The 18,044-nt window shown below is 42.1% G+C and overlaps 1 protein-coding gene across 1 annotated transcript in view; it reads right to left on the bottom strand.

Annotated features, from left to right (window-relative positions):
- PPP1CB (protein phosphatase 1 catalytic subunit beta) overlaps positions 1-7,309 on the bottom strand; it is a 51,861-nt gene extending 44,552 nt beyond the window's left edge. Inside the window, exons 1-2 of the mRNA XM_032301371.1 lie at positions 6,672-7,309; positions 6,319-6,457 (exon numbers count right to left, since the gene is read on the bottom strand). Coding sequence (XP_032157262.1) covers positions 6,319-6,370 — 52 coding nt within the window. The 5' untranslated portion in view covers positions 6,371-6,457; positions 6,672-7,309. The remainder of the gene's footprint in view (positions 1-6,318; positions 6,458-6,671) is intronic.
- Between the last annotated feature and the right edge of the window lie 10,735 nt (positions 7,310-18,044).

The raw sequence follows: 18,044 nt of genomic DNA, 5'->3' as shown, positions 1-18,044 counted from the left end.
ACTTGAGCCCAGAAGGTTGAGGTTGCAAGTGAGCCGTGTTCATGACACTGCACTACAACCTGGTGACAGAGCCAGACCCTGCCTCCAAAAATAAGAAAACAGGTTAAAAATGCATGCCATGCCGGGCGCGGTGGCTCAAGCCAGTAATCCCAGCACTTTGGGAGGCCGAGGCGGGTGGATCACAAGGCCAAGAGATCGAGACCATCCTGGTCAACATGGTAAAACCCCGTCTCTACTAAAACTACAAAAAAAATTAGCTGGGCATGGTGGCGCGTGTCTGTAGTCCCAGCTACTCAGGAGGCTGAGGCAGGAGAATTGCCTGAACCCAGGAGGCGGAGGTTGCGGTGAGCCGAGATTGCGCCATTGCACTCCAGCCTGGGTAACAAGAGCGAAACTCCGTCTCAAAAAAATAAATAAATAAAAAATAAATAAATAAATAAATAAAAATGCATGCTATTGGAATGTATACTCTTTTAAAAAATAAGAAATGTGGAGAATAAGAAAGAAAAAGACCTACTAGATGCAACTATCTTCCCCATTAATCCTGAATCTTAACATAACTCTATCTCTAGACACAATTTAAATAATGTATAAAACCCAAGAAATCTTTATCTTGGATTTAGATATTTACCAGAAAACCTCCAGGTCTGCATTTAGATAGCAAAATAAAAACACCTCTGGACTACTTCTTCAAACTGTCGGTCTCCCTTACTTGCTGAACTAATTCAGAGAAAACAAATATCAGTAATCTCTGAATCAGTTAAAAAATATGTCATGACCTTTATGTCTCTTCCAGTACCTCATCCAGAAGAATCAAGAGGAGAGATAAAATATTCCTTAAGTGATCTTTCCATTCCCCAACATTTTATTTTTCTATCAAGTCTAGCTGTGGAGCCACACAAAACACTTCCCCTACAACTCGAAGTTGTCAGGAACAACTGGCACTTCCTTCAAACTGCCTAACCTTTAGACTGCTGGGTCAGAATCAAACAGTAAAGAGGCCTTAAACAATCTGGTAGTTCCTCAAAAAGTTAAACACAGGGTTACCACGTGGCCTAGAAATTTCACTCCCAGCTATATACCCAAGGGAATTGAAAGCATATGCCCACAAAAAAAACTTGTACACAAATGTTGACAGCAGCACTACAAGTATTTACAATAGCAAAAGAAGAAAACAATTCAGATGTCCATCAACTGATGAATGGATTAAAAAGGTGGCATATACAGACAACAGAATATTATTCAGCCATAAAAGGAATAAAGTACTGATATATACTACAACAAAGATGAATATTACAAACATTAAAAGAAACCAGTCACAAAGGACAACATATTGTATGATTTCATTTGTATCAAATGTCTAGCATAGGTAAATCTAAGAGACCAAAAAAACAAGCAGATAGGTGGGGGCCGGGAAAGAATGGAGAGAAATGAGAAGTGCCTGTTACTGGGAAGAGGGTTTTTCGGGGTTTGTGTGTGAAAACGTTATAAAGTTCACTTTGGTGATGGCTGCACAACTCTGTGATATACTAAAAATCATATAAACAGGCAAACTGTATGGTATGTGAATCACATCTAGATAAAGCTGTCATTTTAAAACGGAGGGCTTTAATGTGCTTTCATTAACCGATTTCACTTTTCAAATCCATTCATTTATTTTTCAACCTTCAAAAAGACACTAAAAGTTGGACGCGGCAGCTTGCACCTGTAATCCCAACACTTTGGGAGGCCAAGGCTGAAGGACTGCTTGAGCACGAAGTTCAAGACCAGCCTAGGCAACCAACATAGGGAAACCCCATCTCTACCAAAATAAAAAAAATTACCCAGGCGAGGTGGTACATGCCTATTGTCCCAGTTACTGGGAAGGCTGAGGCAGGAGTATCGCTTGAGACCAGGAGGTCAAGGCTGCAGTGAGCCATGATCAAGCCACTGCATTTCAGCCTGTCTTGAAAAGGAAAACTTAAAAGTGCAGTCTATCAGCCTAACTAAATCTTAAGAGTACTATACATGTTTCACAAGAAAGAAAAGGGAAACATTGGCACTAAAAGATCACAGCAGTGTCACAAATTCAGACATCTGACAGGTCAAAGTTAAGTGAAAAATGAATAATAAAAAAAAAAAGGTACAAACACATCTCAAGATTTTCATAAAACTGTAAATGGGCCAAAAATATAACACAATCACATTCTGCTATGGAACTTTACACAATGCTAATATTCAACAACTCAGACTCTAACAGTCTGGTTCAGCTTTGTGGTAGTATGTTAAAAAATACTTTAAGAAAAACTTTTCTATCACACAGCAAATCGCTTTTGGGTATTTTTGAAGACATTTCAATGACAAGGGAAAATGTTCATGATGTAATACTACCTGAAAAAACTAACTCATAAAGCTATGTAAATAATATTCTAATGATGTAAAGTATGTGAATTTTACATTAAAGTACGTTAAGTATACTTTAAACAAAAACATATCAAAATTTCAACAAAGATTATCTCCGGACTGTGGAATTACAAGGGACTTTTTTTTCCTTTTAAAATCTATAAGTTTCCTACAGTAAGAATGCTGTCCTTTCATAATCAGAAAGCAAATTCTAAACCTAGTTTCATATTACCACATATATGATACATAATAATAGACATGAATTAACTGGTACATCCCAGTTTTTAAATACCTGGATCAAGACTGTGGTCGGGAACAGAGCCGGCACTATCTTATTCACCCTGCAGCAGTTTTCCATACTAACCTCCCCAACCCACTAGATTCTACTCATTCCACTTCACTCCTCCAAAATAAACTTGGCACTTACAGTTTGAAGTTCCCCAGGTGATTTTGCTACACTCCCATTCCACCCCCTTAACGCCTTTGAGAACCACTCATCTAGAAACTTTTACTGGATTTTCCAGGATACTCATACAACTAGCTTCAATTTACATGATCAAAACACTATGATAAGCCACAAGAATGTGACCACCAACAGGGTCACTACAGGGGATAAAGCAGAAGTCTTTGGTTTTTAGTTCTAAGCAAAACTTAATCCAATAAAATATATCAAAAGAATATGTACCATCCAAATAATACAATCAATATTTCTGTTTTACATTAAGTGTCAGACATGTATTAATATGTCCTAAAGACTCTTTGAAAATATCAAGGTTGAGCGAGGTGGCTCCATGCCTGTGATTCCAGCAATTTTGGAGGCCAAGGTGGGTGGATCACTTGAGGTCAGGAGTTCAAGACCAGCCTGGCCAGCATGGTGAAACCTCATCACTACTAAAAATAGAAAACTAGCCAGGTGTGGTGGCGTGCAACTGCAGTCCCAGCTACTTGGGCAGCTGAGGCAGGAGAATCGCTTGGACCTGGGAGGCGGCGGCTGCAGTAAGCCAAGATCACCCCACTGCACTCCGGCCTGGGTGACAAGAGTGAAATTCCACCTCAAAAAAAAAAAAAAAAGTTTTATCAATAATATGTCCACTTAAAAAAGAAAAACAAAAAGCAACTGATAAAATGTAGTCACCAAAAGTGTATATAGCTAATCAGTGATTTAATATAGTAAAAAAGAAAAAACAATCAGGAATATGTTGTGGGGCTACAATCAGCATTAATGAGATCAGGCCCTGCTGAATGTTTTCCCCTAATGCAAAAGAAACTCCTGCCAAATTTTTACTTATACTTTCATTTGACACTAAAAACAAAACACTAACCATAGTTATTCTTGCAGGCAGCTTTACAAAATACCATTAACTCGAATGTAACATCACTGAAAATCCAGGGGAATAATTTTTTTTTTAAAGATTAAAAATTATTATTTTACTTTCAAAGCTACCGCAAATCAATAAAAATAATTATTTACTAGAAAATTCAAGTCTGCTTTGGACAAGTCTTTCAACAGGTCTAGATTTGGGAAGGAGGTGAAAAACCTAGAATATTTAAGAATCCCTGGGGGGGGCACTGTCAAACTTAATATGCTTCTGTAGGATGTAGAAATAATGAAACTCTACTGATAGAATACTACTTTTTGTCCTATGATGAGCAAAGTACAGAGAGGAGGCTGAAAAAGCCTGAAAGTCACTTGTTTAGACTGGGAGCTCCTTGAGTGAAGAGATTGTGTCTTATCTTTGGATTCCTCGTGCCTGGTAAGGAGGAGGTCAACATGTTAACGCTTGCTAAATTGAGAGAGAAATATGTCTGGACTACAATTCTTACCCCCCAAAATGGAAAAATGATTGTACAAAACCAATTATTCAATTTGAATTCACAAAAACAAATGGAATCCCTTAGGCTATTTTTCCCAGTCTTTTTTGCCAGTAACCTTGCAAAACTCACTCATGAAGTTTCGGAAATACCTATAATCATAAAAGGTGCATCTAACTTAAGAGGATAGTAACATTTTAAAACAAAAATCTGTTTTATGCCTATAAAATATATGGAAAATTAAATAAAATATAAAGAAGTTGAGATACAAACATTTTTAAAATATTTAAATTTACAAGCAAAGTTTAAAACATACAAAAATGGGACAGGTGCGGTGGCTCATGAGGTCAGGAGTTCAAGACCAGCTTGGCCAAAATGGTGAAACCCTGTCTCTACAAAAATACAAAAAAATTTATCCGGGCATCATGGCGGGGTACCTGTAATCCCAGCTACTAGGGAGGCTGAGGTGGAAGAAGCGCTCGAACCCAGGAGGCAGAGGTTGCAGTGAGCCGACATCGTGCCACTGCACTGCACTCCAGCCTAGGCGACAGCACTCCAGCCTGGGCCATAGGAGACTCTGTCTCAAGAAAAAAAAAAAGTAGGCCTATTCTTCCCCAAATGTTAACAAGACATACACATTTTTAAATTAACTGTATTTCCCTCATAGAACAGTTACAAAATACAAATTTTTTCAAAGCAAATTTCTCAAAGAACCAGCAAGATGTTCACATCTGTTCACAAAGTCTTAGGTAGTCAACACTGACTGCAGGCACCAGGGGGCCTCCCAGGAATAACTTGATAGTAAAGGAAAAGGTAAATAGGAGTTCCTGGTAAAACTTTTGCTTCAGTCTTAAGACTGCTGGATGGCCTTCACATCTGGAGCAAATATACCCTAGTTACACAACCAGTACTCAAAAAACTTGTGTTTTAGATACCAACACATTCGTTGAAAAAAAAAGGAAATACCCCTTCCCCATCACAATCTTCTTTGATGATTTTCCAATTATAAGTATATTTTGCTTCACTGTAGCAAACAATTATCTTCAGGTAATGTGAAAGCAAACAATACATATGCAATCCTTGGAAGGCAGCTAACAGAGGCCTCCAAATTGTTGAAAAAGGTTTAAAGGCTTTTCTACACCTTTCACAAAACAATTAGTGATAACGCAAATTTTAGGGTAGAGGAACTGTTTGGCAGAAGACGGCATTTGACTTTGAATAATATCCTGCAATGAATCAATAGCATTTAACTCTTGGCTAGTCCACCTCTTCGTTTTTCCCCCTTACCTTCCCACCAGCATAAAACTATTCAATCAAAACACTAGGGCCCGGAAAGTTCAAATGCTGCGTAGACTTGCAAATACCTTTTGAACATAATACAGGCTTTAAAAATAGGTCTTCACTAAGTTTGTGCAGAAATTAAGCTCTGCTCAAATCAAACGCAAAAGCCTTCAGCAAACGCATCTCCATACTTCTCATGTCTTGCGTGCATCTTCAACCTGATCACATATTTTGTCTCACAAATTTTTTTTAGGCCAAGTAACAAATGGCGGAAAAAATTCCCGCTAATTTTATCCTCTCTTTAAGAAGAATCCATTCTGTAGCATCGTGTAAAAATGCAGCGCAGACGAAGCAGTCTTATTAATGACAGGTTTATATATATAGCATATAAAATTCACTCCCGAAACGACAAACGGAGGCAGCCAAGGGCAACGCACAAAGAGAACAGAGAAGAAACAGATTCCACCGACACAAAGCCCGGCGGCAGGCATCCTCTCTCCCACCTCGGAGGGGTCACCGGAGGCGAGCACAACGACGCGCGGAGCCCGGCGGCCTTTCCAAAAGGCTCTCCCGCAGACCCGTTCCGCAAAGCCTCCAGCCGGCGCACCTGGCCCCCAAGGGTACGCGGGGCGGCCCCCTCTCCCCCGATCTCCTCCGACCGCACTCCCGGAGGCCGCTTCCCCGCGTCCAGCAGCCTCCTCGCTCCGCCAGCCGCGCCGCGCTCCCACAGACTCGACTCGGGGCGGGAAAGGGGTCTCCTCGCATTTCGGCGGCGGAGGGGGACACTAGGGGTCGGCGGCGACGCCCAGCCTCCCTCCGTGTCGCGGCCCGGCGCGCACTCACCCTCCAGCAGCCGGGTGATGAGGCTGTCCACGTTCAACTCCCCGTCCGCCATCTTGTCAGCACAGACTATCCTTCCCGGCAGCGGGAACAAGGGCTTCTCGGCGGCGGAGGCTTCGGCGACGGCTCGGCGTTCTCTCACCTACAAGTCACGCGGCGTTTCGACCCCGGCTCCAACTCCCCCTTTTCCCTGGCCCTCCCCCCACCCCCTCCCCGCTGGGTAGCAAGAGCGCGCGCACACTCGGAGGCACCCACGGAAAATAAATAAATAAACAAGAGGGGCCCCCACGAACAGGGCCGCGTCAGACCCAGACTGCCACCTCCTCTTCGGCACCGCCCAACTCCGCAAAGCTCACCAGCGCCGCCGATGGCCCCACCCGCAGCGCCACTCACTCCGCACGGCCCTTGCCCGCCGCCGCGCCACGCAGTTCTCCGCGCACGCGCGCGGCGCGCTCCTCCCCGAGGTTTCCCTCGACGCCCGGGCCGCCGCGCAGCCGCACTGGAGCGGCTTCGCCTGTCGCGGTCTTCGCGCAGGTGCGTCGCCCTCTCTCTCCAAGTCCGCGGCGCCGAGTCTCGCCGCGGCGGCGCAGGCGTCAGGGAGGTTCCCCGGCTTTGCAGCGCTGAGGTAGCCCGAGTTACTCAGGCCGCGCTGGGGCAGGGCTGACCTTCCCATTTCCCTGCTCCACTGGCCCCGGCTTCTCCGCAGACTTGGTGGTTGCGCCCTTTCGGCCTCGCTTTTCTTTTCTTGGCTTCATCCCCTGGACTTGCAAGCGGTTCCTCGTGTTTCTTTCGTTAGCCGAGAAACGCGAACTGCAGCGTTTAGAACCCGGCCTTGCGCGTGTGGAAAGCAAGAAAGGGTTACTCTGCTGGAGTTCGACATTACAAATAAAGATCTTTATCCGCTGCGGTTCCACAAAACTAGTTCCGAAGGCATTCTGGTTGAAGAAGCGTTAAAGTGGGCCCTGGGGGAGTCAACAATAATACAATTTTCATGGGTGCAGATGGCTGCCTGTGTCTAGCGCGTTCTCATATCTTACATCTCCATCCACTCCATGGGTATCTTTTTTCCACGGTGTGTTTCTGTTCCTGCCTCCAGTATATTGCTTAATCATCCTACCTGGTAATTATTTATGCATTTTTCTCCCACTCTCGACTCAGCTCCTAGGGGATAAAAACACACTAACTTATCTTTATGCCCACTGCACCCACCAAGTGTTTCCATCCCATAATACCACCTCTAGAAAGGCTGGAGGAGAAGCAGTCACGCTAAGGATCTAGGCAAGCCTAATCTTTTGTCCTGTTTTAGAAGGTGGCTGCCCTTACTCATTCCACAGGTGTTTTTTTCCAGACCTGATGTTGCCCCAAGCCCAAGGCAGTGCCTGCCCTACTCACGTATCACTAATAGTACCTGACATTTGTTCACATCCCTGGATGGGCTTTGGCACCGTTGTGTGTGTGTGTGTGTGTGTGTGTGTGTGTGTGTGTGTTTAGTTTTGTTTTTGTGATGGAGTTTCACTCTTGTTGCCCAGGTTGGAGTACAATGGCGCGATTTCGGCTCACTGCAACCTCTGCCTCCTGGATTCAAGCAATTCTCCTGCCTCAGCATCCCTAGTAGCTGGGATTACAGGCGCCCGCCACCACGCCCAGCTAATTTTTTGTATTTTTAGTAGAGCCAGGGTTTCACCATGTTGGCTAGGGTTGTCTTGAACCCCTGACCTCAGGTGATCCACCGCCCAAACTGCTGGGATTATAGGCGCACTGTTTTAAATGTTACGCCCATGTTACTTCGTTTAATCCTTACAACAGCCCTGTGAGATAGGTACTATTATTATCTCTACTTTGTAGATGGGATTAACTGAGGCACAGATGGTTAAAAACCTAGCCCAAATAACACAAATAAGCAGCAGAGCTGGGATTCAAACCCAGGCATGTAGTACTGGAGTCTACATTCTTAACAATTGCGATATTCTCCCTCTCCCTGAATGTGGGCTAAGTTGCTGAAACACGCACGCGCTCTGGGGGAGAAGAAGCTTTGTCCAACCAAGTGCTTCCTAATGTCCAGATGACCTAGAGCTAGGATTTCCTAAGGTATTTTTTTCAACCCTAGTTTTCTCTCCATTTCGGGACTGAGTGTGCAATGATGGTGAACACGACAGGCAGCAAGCTGCAGTAGTGGTCCTGGCTGGAGGAGTTTTCACAGACTCCGCCGTCATCTGTGGAGGTGAACTGGCAGTTCTCTGCAATTTTCACAGATCACTGCTAGTTCATTTTCAGGTAGGAGTGAAGACCTGGCTCATTATCACTCTTTGTTGTTTTGTTAAATTTATTTACATTCTACTTTATTCCAGAGGAAAGGATTTAACGTAGTTTACATAAATGTGTACAGCAGGGTAAATTAAAAATAAGTACAGAGAAAAATAGTACAAAAGAAAATTGTGAGTGGGAAAGATAAGATGAAGCCAGCAGTTTTGTATGCAAAATTCATGGTGTAAGGTCCTATTGGTTTGCTGGAGATAGGCCACATATATGACTCTCAGTTTTCTAGCAACCAAGGAGAAGATCAGTTGCAAGTAGAGTAGGTGTTTTTGCTAAGCTGGAACTAGGACTTGAATATAGCAGCTTGTGGAGTTAAATGCCATGTGCCCAAATCTCTTCCATGAGCCTCTTTAAGTGTAACAGAATGCCTAGGAGCACATAAATATGTGCCTACTTGGCCTCTAATTTTCACAGGGCCCATGAATCCCATGAAAAACAGCTTTGAAGGCTGGGCACTGTGGCTCACTCCTGTAACGCCAGCACTTTGGGAGGCTGAGGCAGGTGGATCATGAGCTCAGGAGTTGAAGACCAGCCTGGCCAAGACGGTGAAACCTCATCTGTACTAAAAATACAAAAATTAGATGGGTGTGGTGGCAGGTGCCTGTAATCCCAGCTACCCGGGAGGCTGAAGTAGGAGAATCGCTTGAACCCGGGGGGTGGAGGTTGTGCCACTGCACTCCAGCCTGAGTGACAGAGTGAGACTCCATCCCCATAAATAAATAAATAAATAAATAAATAACTTTGAACCCTGTCCACAATTAGGGTTCAAGTATATGCAGACATGTTTAAAGGACAAGGAACACTCAGAGAGAAAGAGCATCCGAGAGAAAATCACCATCAGCACAAGTGAGCAGAGGGAGGCTGGTCTCAGCAGAGTTTTGGAGGTCAGAAGAGATAGGAGAGTAATTCTGAGTACTTGCCTACTGATGCTACTTTCTCCACCCACACCAGGTTTTACAGTGCCTGGAGTCCTGGGCAAGAATGGGCCACTGTAAAAGTGAAAGAGCTTTATCACTAGGGGCCCAGCCAACTTTTCTGTGGGATCTCCCTCCAAAGTGATTAAGAGTTCAGAATGCTTCAGATTTTGAAGTGAAGCTAGTACATATGTTAAATGTTACTTAATAACCCAACAGTTTCTGGGGCAACTCACCATAATCCCAAACATTTGCCACCACCCTCACCCACTTCAGAGTAAAACGTGTTTATTGAAAGAAGTTGGGAAAATGAAGGAAAAAATATAAAAATCACCTATAATATTACCAGCCATAGATGGCAGTTTCCCTGTCTTATTTCTGAACCTGGATAATGGTTGTCAAACATTTACCAGCACACCATTAGGCTTAGGGAGCATCTTAATTATTATGCATGTTAATATTCTTGGGTAATTCCAGGAATGTCTGTGAAGGGAAACTCCAGTTCTTTATCTGGGCTTCCTGATTGCAGGGTGTTTGGGCACCATGATTTAGGGATCTTAATAAAATTATTATTTTATTTTTACTAATAGGTAATGTCTGCCTACTAGATAAAGGCAGAGTAGTGCTCAGAGGAACCCAGCCATCTCTGTAGTGAGACCAGAGAGCTGTCTGTATGGATTGTCCTCAGAAAAGGCATTTTGGAACACAGTAAAAAGCAGCCTCGTGACTCCAGTTAGTAAACACAATAAAGACTTTCATAGGGATGTTTTTCTTTTCTTTTTTTTTCCTGAGTCGGAGGTTCACTCCTATGGCCCAAGCTGGAGCGCAGTGGTGCGATCTTGGCTCACTATAACCTCCACCCCCCGGGTTCAAGCAATTGTCCTGTCTCAGCGTCCCAAGTAGTTGAGACTATAGGCATGTGCCACCACGCCCGGTTAATTTATTGTTTTTTTTTTTTTTAGCAGAAACAGGGTTTCACCATGTTGATCAGGCTGGTCTTGAACTCCTGACTTCAGATGATCCGCCTGCCTTGGCCTCTCAAAGTGCTGGGATTACAGGCATGAGCCACCGCACCTGGCCGGGATGTTTTTCTTACATGTCTCTCAGTATTAGCCAGTAGCCAATCTGGTATGAAAGTGAGTAGGTTAGGTAGCAAAATGTGGAGGTTGTGATATATAGTTCTTTGCTGCTCTGGCTCAATCCAAGATGACTTTTAAATTAATGAATCAACATTCATTGGGCTGTCTTTCCATAAATATGATTCTTCTTAATCAAGTGTTTAATAAAGTCTTAAGTAGCAGTAAGTTTAAATTTTACTAGTTGTATCTGGAGGGCAGCCGTTCTTTATGTCACATGTCTTAAGCTTTTATAGTCAGCTCAATTCAAAAAAATTGAAAAACCAGACAAAGACATATATGTATCCGTAGGAGGCTACCCCTCTCAATACAGAGCCAGACCTAGGTGGTTCAGCCAGGCAAGGCCAAGATTTGTTCTTAAGATTTACTTTGGTTTCATTTCAGTACACATATGAGAGTAATCCAGGTGCTAGAGTTATTGGTCAAGCCATAAGGCACATCCTCAGCCATTTTAGGCCCCCCAAATTATAAAGCAAATATAAATAAATGCCATCTTCCCTGCCCTTGGTCAATAACCTGCCCTGTGGCCCCAACACACAGTCTCTCTCCTCTCTCTCTCTGTTTGTCTTAAACTAACTCTCTAGTATATCTGTATCCTTCAAGATAAACAGATTGAAAAATAAATGTATAGTAATTGAAGGAGTTAATTGGCTATTTAGAACTATTAACTATAAGGCAATTAAAGCTAGATGAACAGCTATCACAAGTAATGACTATTAAATTGTTGAAGAGTTGATCTGTGGCCTTTCTTTTCTTCTCTTAATTAGATTACAGGGCCAGTTGTCTATCTAGGGCAGCAGCCCTAGTCTGTTACAATAAAACCATGTCATCTACACAGGTAAGAATGTTTCTCTTTCATTGCTTTCCCCCTCCAACACACCATCCTGCTCATTGAAACAGTTACCAGGAAATAACTATTTGGTGAAAAGTATGTGAATGTTTCAAATAAAACAATATACTGTAAATCTTTTGTTTCTTGTTGCTCTGTTCTTCCTATAGTATATCCAGATCACATATAATTCACCTTTTCAGTTGGAGGTTTACTTCTAAATGGCTTTTTTTCTTTTCTTTTTGAGACAGTCTCACTCTGTCACCCCGGCTGGAATACAGTGGCTCGTTCACAGCTAACTGCAGCTTCAACCTCTCAGGCTCAAGCAATCCTTCTGCCTCAGCCTCCCAAATAGTAGCTGAGACCATAGGCACTTGCCACCACACCCAGCTAGTTTTTTTTATTTTTTAGTAGAGACAAGGTCTCACTGTGTTGTCCAGGCTGGTCTTGAACTCCCGGGCTCAAGCAATCCTCCCATCTCAGCCTCCCAAAGTGCTAGGATTACAGGTGTGAGCCACTGCACCTGGCCCTAAAATGTTTTTATAAGTCTCTGTTTCAGTTGGTTTTGGTAGATAAGACAAGGAAAGCATTAATTTTTTTATGTGGTTATAAAATGAGTAGCTTCTCATAATATGTGAGACCACATTACAATTAATAGCATATGTCTGCTAAAGCTAAAGCCAAACTGTTTGTGAGCTGTGAAAAATATTCATCAGAGTTACATCCAACACCAATAGGTCTTTTATATAGGGAACACTGGTTAAATAGAAGATTTATTAACCATTATTTAAATCTTGATTTCAACCAGATCCAGTCTATCATAATAAATTCTTAATTGAAATACCCTATGGTACTTGTTATTTAAGAAAACCTTACAGTGAATAGACCTCTGAAGCAAAAAGAATAATGAATCAATTAAATATTTATGAAACACTTAGTGAGTTTGAGTGTGTTGAAGAAGGCATGACTTCCTAACTTTCAAGTTGTTTAATGACTATATGGGAAAATGACCACAAAATGACTTGGATAGTGGGAAAAGAATTGGCTTAGAGGTGAGAGACCAAAGCAGCTAAATAACCGTAGACAATTGTATCTTTCTGAACCTTGGATTCATTACCTACAAAATGTGCCCATTAATAAATTATCTCCAAATCTTTCAGCTCAAACAAGTCTCTGATTCTAAGACACACAAACAGATCCCAAGTTGTAACATAATATTGTACATGCCGTCCCCAACGCAGGAACTGGATCAACTCCAAAGGGTCAATTGTTTGGACCATGGAATATATTTTCCCACAGAGACTGTGGTACAAATGGTGGTTAAACTCCCAGATCAGTCTGCAAAATCAATTTAGTCCTTAATGTAACTATAGAAGAGTGTCCATGGCAATATGGACTCTAGTCACCAATTATAACAGAGTTTGTGGAGGAAAATCTATTGAGGATTCAATGGATTGAAATGAAAATCTACTTGGCATGGCTGAAAACATCTCTCGGTGTTCTCTACTACCCTGAGCAATAGGTGTGAAGACAATTCTAGTTCTAATTTACGTACAGACCTGGGACCTATATGGAAGACAAAGGTTGGGCTGGCAGCATGGAGAGTAAAGGATGCTCTGAAACCTCTGGATCCATGGGGGGGTGGGGATGGGGACACAGGATGTGGTGGGCTGAGCACAGTTCATGATGTCTAGGAGTTTGATCGCCAGGAAGGAGCTGGCTCCCAACCAAAGGATAGGGAATGTCAAGGCAGAAGGGAGAAAGGGAGTGAACATATTGTACTGGGAACTTTTTTAAAAAAGATACAACTACTTTTAATCTCACTCACTTTGCGATTGAGGAAGTTGTGATCTAGAAAGGTTAAATTATGGCCGGGTGTGGTGGCTTATACCTGTAATCCCAGCACTTTGGGAAGCCGAGACAGAAGTCTCACTTGAGCCCAGGAGTTCGAATCCAGCCGGGGCAACATAGCAAGACCTCATCTCTACTAAAAAATGTCAAACTTGGCCAGGCCCTGTGGTGTGTACCTGTAGTCTTAGCTACTTCCAAGACTGAGGCAGGAGAATCCCTTGAGCATAGAAGGTTGAGGATGCAACGAGCTATGATCATGCCACTGCACTCCAGCCTGGGTGTCACAGCAACCTCTAGGGGAAAAAAAAAGTTGCCATGATTTACCAGCAAAACTAGGACTTGAATCTCAATCTCTCCATCTCCTTCAGCTTTTTACTTGAAAGCCTTCATGCTGTGCAAGAGCCTACTCTTTTCATCCCTCTCCTTCCTGCACAAGAACACCCTAGAACCCAGGGTCCCCTGCCCACCTTTATTCCTATTTTTCATTCTCTGCTCTTCAGGGCAACCTGGTCAGCGATTAGCACAGCATTTTTCTGTTTTGCCCCTGTGTGTTTTAACGCTGCCATCAGCTCAAAGAATGACTTTATTGTTGCTAAAAAGAAGTTGTTCTGGTCCCTCATATTCCAGTTCAGGCCTTAACAAACCACTCAGAGAATGTGATTGAGAGATCTCAAGCTGTAGGAACATTTGGGTACTTCCAGTAGTGACATTTGTATTAAGACAGAGCCCAACCTGCCTGGGAGATCCTATGTCTGAATGCCCAGGTGACAGGCATTGCACCTTTAACAGAAAGGTTCCTGGCTGGAGGTTTGTACCATGTGCTGGGAATTTTTACTGACATGATCACAATTAATCCCTCAGAAAATCTTGTGCAGTAAGTAGTTTCCCTTTTATAGATGTGGGAATGAATCAAGGCTCAGAAGCTTTGACTTCTCTCTAGGCGCCAGGTCAGTCCAATTCCAAAACCCTGGCTGGAATACCCAGGCAGTGTGATTTGGAGAGGCTGGGCTAGTTAGGTGGACTAGCGCTGAGACTTTGTGGTGAGAAAACATGAGTGGAGGTGGGATGGGGCAGCAAATGTAACTTGATGGCAAGGATTGTTAACTCACAGCAGGAAAGTGGGTGAGGCAGAGCAGAATATGGGTGGTTCTGGCAGTGCGACAGAGTCTTTAGGAATGAGGAGAGGTCATCCCCAGCTACCTCCAGGGGAAAGGTAGGGAATGCCTTTCCTGCATATCCGAGGGGGATCCTTGGCCAGAAAAACATTCACAAGAAGCAGCTCTCTTTTGTCCACATTCCATTTTTAAAAATTTTTATTTTTGGTTTGGGGGTACATGTTAAGGTTTGTTACATAGATAAACACATGTCACTGGGGTTTGTTGTACGTATATTACATCACCCAGGTATTAAGCTTAGTACCCAATAGTCCTCTTTTCTGCTCCTCTCCTCCTCCCACTCTCCCCCCTCAAGTAGACCGTAGTTATTTCCCTATTGCTATTTCCTTTTTTGTGTTTCTAAGTTATCATTTAGCTCCCACTTATAAGTGAGACCATGTGATATTTGGTTTTCTGTTCCTGCATTCGTTTGCTAAGGATGATAGTCTCCAGCTCCATCCATGCATCCATGTTCCCTCAAAAGACATGATCTTGTTTGTTTTTGAGACAGAGTCTCACTCTGTCACTTAGGCTAGAGGGCAGTGGCACAATCTTGGTTCACTGCAACCCCCACCTCCTTCAAGTGATTCTCCTAACTCAGTCTCCGGAGTAGCTGGGATTATAGGCACCCACCACTATTCCTGGCTAATTTTTGTATTGTTAGTAGAGACCAGGTTTTACCATGTTGGCCAGGCCGATCTCAAACTCCTGACCTAAGATGATCCACTGGCCTTGGCCTCCCAAAGTCCTGGGATTACAGGCATGAGCCACCGTGCCCGGCTCAATCTTGTTCTTTTTTTTTTATGGCTCCATAATATTACATGACGTATATGTACCACATTTTCTTTAACCAGTCTGTCATTGATGGGCATTTAGGTTGATTCCATGTCTTTGCTATTGTGAGCAGTGATGCAATAAACATTCACATATATGTGTCTTTATGGTAGAATGCTTCCTATTCCTCTGGGTATATCCCCAGTAATGGGATTGATGGGTCGAATGGTAGTTCTGCTTTTAACTCTTTGATGAATTATCATACTGCTTTCCACAATGGTTGAATAAATTTACATTCCCACCAACAGTGTATGTATAAGGGTTCCCTTTTCTCTGCAACCTCACCAGTATCTGTTATTTTTTGACTTTTTAATAATAGCCATTCTGACTGGTGTGAGGTGGTATCTCATTGTGGTTTTGATTTCCATTTCCCTAATGATCAGTGATATTGAACTATTTCTCTTATGCTTCTTGGCCACATGTATATCTTCTTTTGAGAAGTGTCTAGAAGTGTCCTTTGCACACTTTTCAATGGGATTGTTTTTCTCTTGTAAATTTAAGTTCCTTATAGATGCTGGATATTAGACCTTTGTCAGATGCATAGTTCACAAATATTTTCTCCTATTCTGTAGGTCGTCTGTGTACTCTGTTGACAGTTTCTTTTGCTGTGCAGAAGCTCTTAAGTTTACTTGGATCTCATTTGTCAACTTTTGCTTTTGTTGCGATTGCTTTTGGTGTCTCTGTCGTGAAATCTTTGTCCACTCCTATGTCCAGGATAATATTACCTAGATTGTCTTCCAGAGTTTTTATAGTCTGGAGTTTTACATTTAAGTCATGAATCCATCTTAAGTTGATTTTTGCATATGGTGTAAGGAAGAGGTCCAGCTTCAATCTTCTGCATATGGCCAGCCAGTTATCCCAGCACCATTTTTGAATAGGGAGTCTTTTCCCCATTGCTTGTTTTTGTCAGCTTTGTCAAAGATCAGATGGTTGTAGATGTGTGGCCTTATTTCTGGACTGTCTATTCTGTTCCCTTAGTCTATGTGCCTGTTTTTGTACCTGTACCATGCTGTTTTGGTCACTATTGCCTTGTAGTATAGCTTGAAACCCAATCCAGTAGCACTTCAAAAACCTTATCCACCATGATCAAGTAGGCTTCATTTCCAGGAAGCAAGTTTGATTTAACATACAAAAACCCATAAATGTGATTCATCACCAAAACAGAACTAAAGACAAAACCACATGATTCTCTCAATAGATACAGAAAAGGCTTTTGATAAAATTTAACCTCACTTCATGTTAAAAACTCTCAATAAACTAGATATTGAAGGAATATCATACCTCAGAATAATAAAAGACATCTATGACAAACTCACAGCCAACATTATGCTGAATAGAAAAAAGCTGGAAGCATTTCCCTTGAAAGCTGGCACAAGACAAGGATGCCCTCTCTCACCACTTCTATTTAACATAGTATTGGAAGTCATAGCCAGAGCAATCAAGCAAGAGAACAAAATAAAGCATATCTAAATAGAAAGAGAGGAAGTCAAACTATCTCTGTTTGAATACAACATGATTCTACATCTACAAAACCTCATAGTCTCAGCCCAAAAGCTCCTTCAGCCGATAAACAACTTCAGCAAAGTTGCAGGATACAAAATCAATGTACAAAAATTACTAGTATTTCTATACACCAACAACAACCAAAGAGAGAGCCAAATCAGAAAGTTAATCTCATTCACAATTGCCACACAAAAAATAAAATACCTAAAAATGCAGCTAACCAGGGGGGTGAAAGATCTCTACAATGAGAATTACAAAACACTGCTCAAAGAAATCAGAGAAGACACAAACAAGTGGAAAAACATCCCATGCTCATAGATAGGAAGAACCAGTCTCATTAAAATGGCTATACTACCTAAAGCAATTTATAGATTCAACGCTATTTCTATCAAACTACCAACAACATTCTTCAGAGGTCTAGAAAAAATATTTTAATATTTATATGGAACCAAAAAAGAATAGCAAAGGCAATTTTAAGCAAAAAGAACAAAGCTGAAGAAATTTTGTCCACATTGCTATGCCAAGACCCATATGACAAGTGCTGAGAGGTGTGGTTCAGATCCTAAGCCTTTTCAAATCCCAAAGAGGGGGAGGAAACTGAGGTCAGACAAAGCCTGAACTGGGTTGTGAAATATTACGAGATTTGGATCAGTGGCTTTCTTAATACATAATACTTGTATATTTATGGGGTATGTGTGATATTTTGATACATGAATACAATGTGTGATGATCAAGCCAGGGTGTCTAGGATATATATCACCTGAAACCTTATTTTTGTGTTGGGAACATTTTAAATCTTCTCCTCTAGCTATTTTGAAATGTATAGTATATTGCTATTAACGATAGTCATTTACTGTGCTATTGAACACTACTACTTATTCCTTCTAGCTAACTGTGCATTTGTACCCATTAACCTACCTCTCTTCACCGCCATCCCCCGACCCTTTCTAGCCTCTAGCAACCATAATTCTACTCTCTACCTGAATGAGATCAACTTTTTTAGCTACCACATATGAGTGAGAACATTCAATATTTGTCTTTTTCTCTTCTGGTTTAGTTCACTTAAACTAATGACCTATAGTTTCGCCCATGTTTCTGCAAATGACCATATTTCACTCTTTTTTTATGGCTGAATAGTATTCCTTTGCATAATATATATCACATTTTCTTTTTCCATTCATCCATTGCTGGA

This window comes from Sapajus apella, unplaced genomic scaffold (genome assembly GCF_009761245.1).
Source record: "Sapajus apella isolate SASKATOON/1434 unplaced genomic scaffold, GSC_monkey_1.0 scaffold44, whole genome shotgun sequence".
NCBI classification, from domain to species: Eukaryota; Metazoa; Chordata; class Mammalia; order Primates; family Cebidae; genus Sapajus; species Sapajus apella.
Note: the sequence above shows the minus strand (reverse complement) of the source record. Positions and strands in the feature narration are given on the sequence as shown.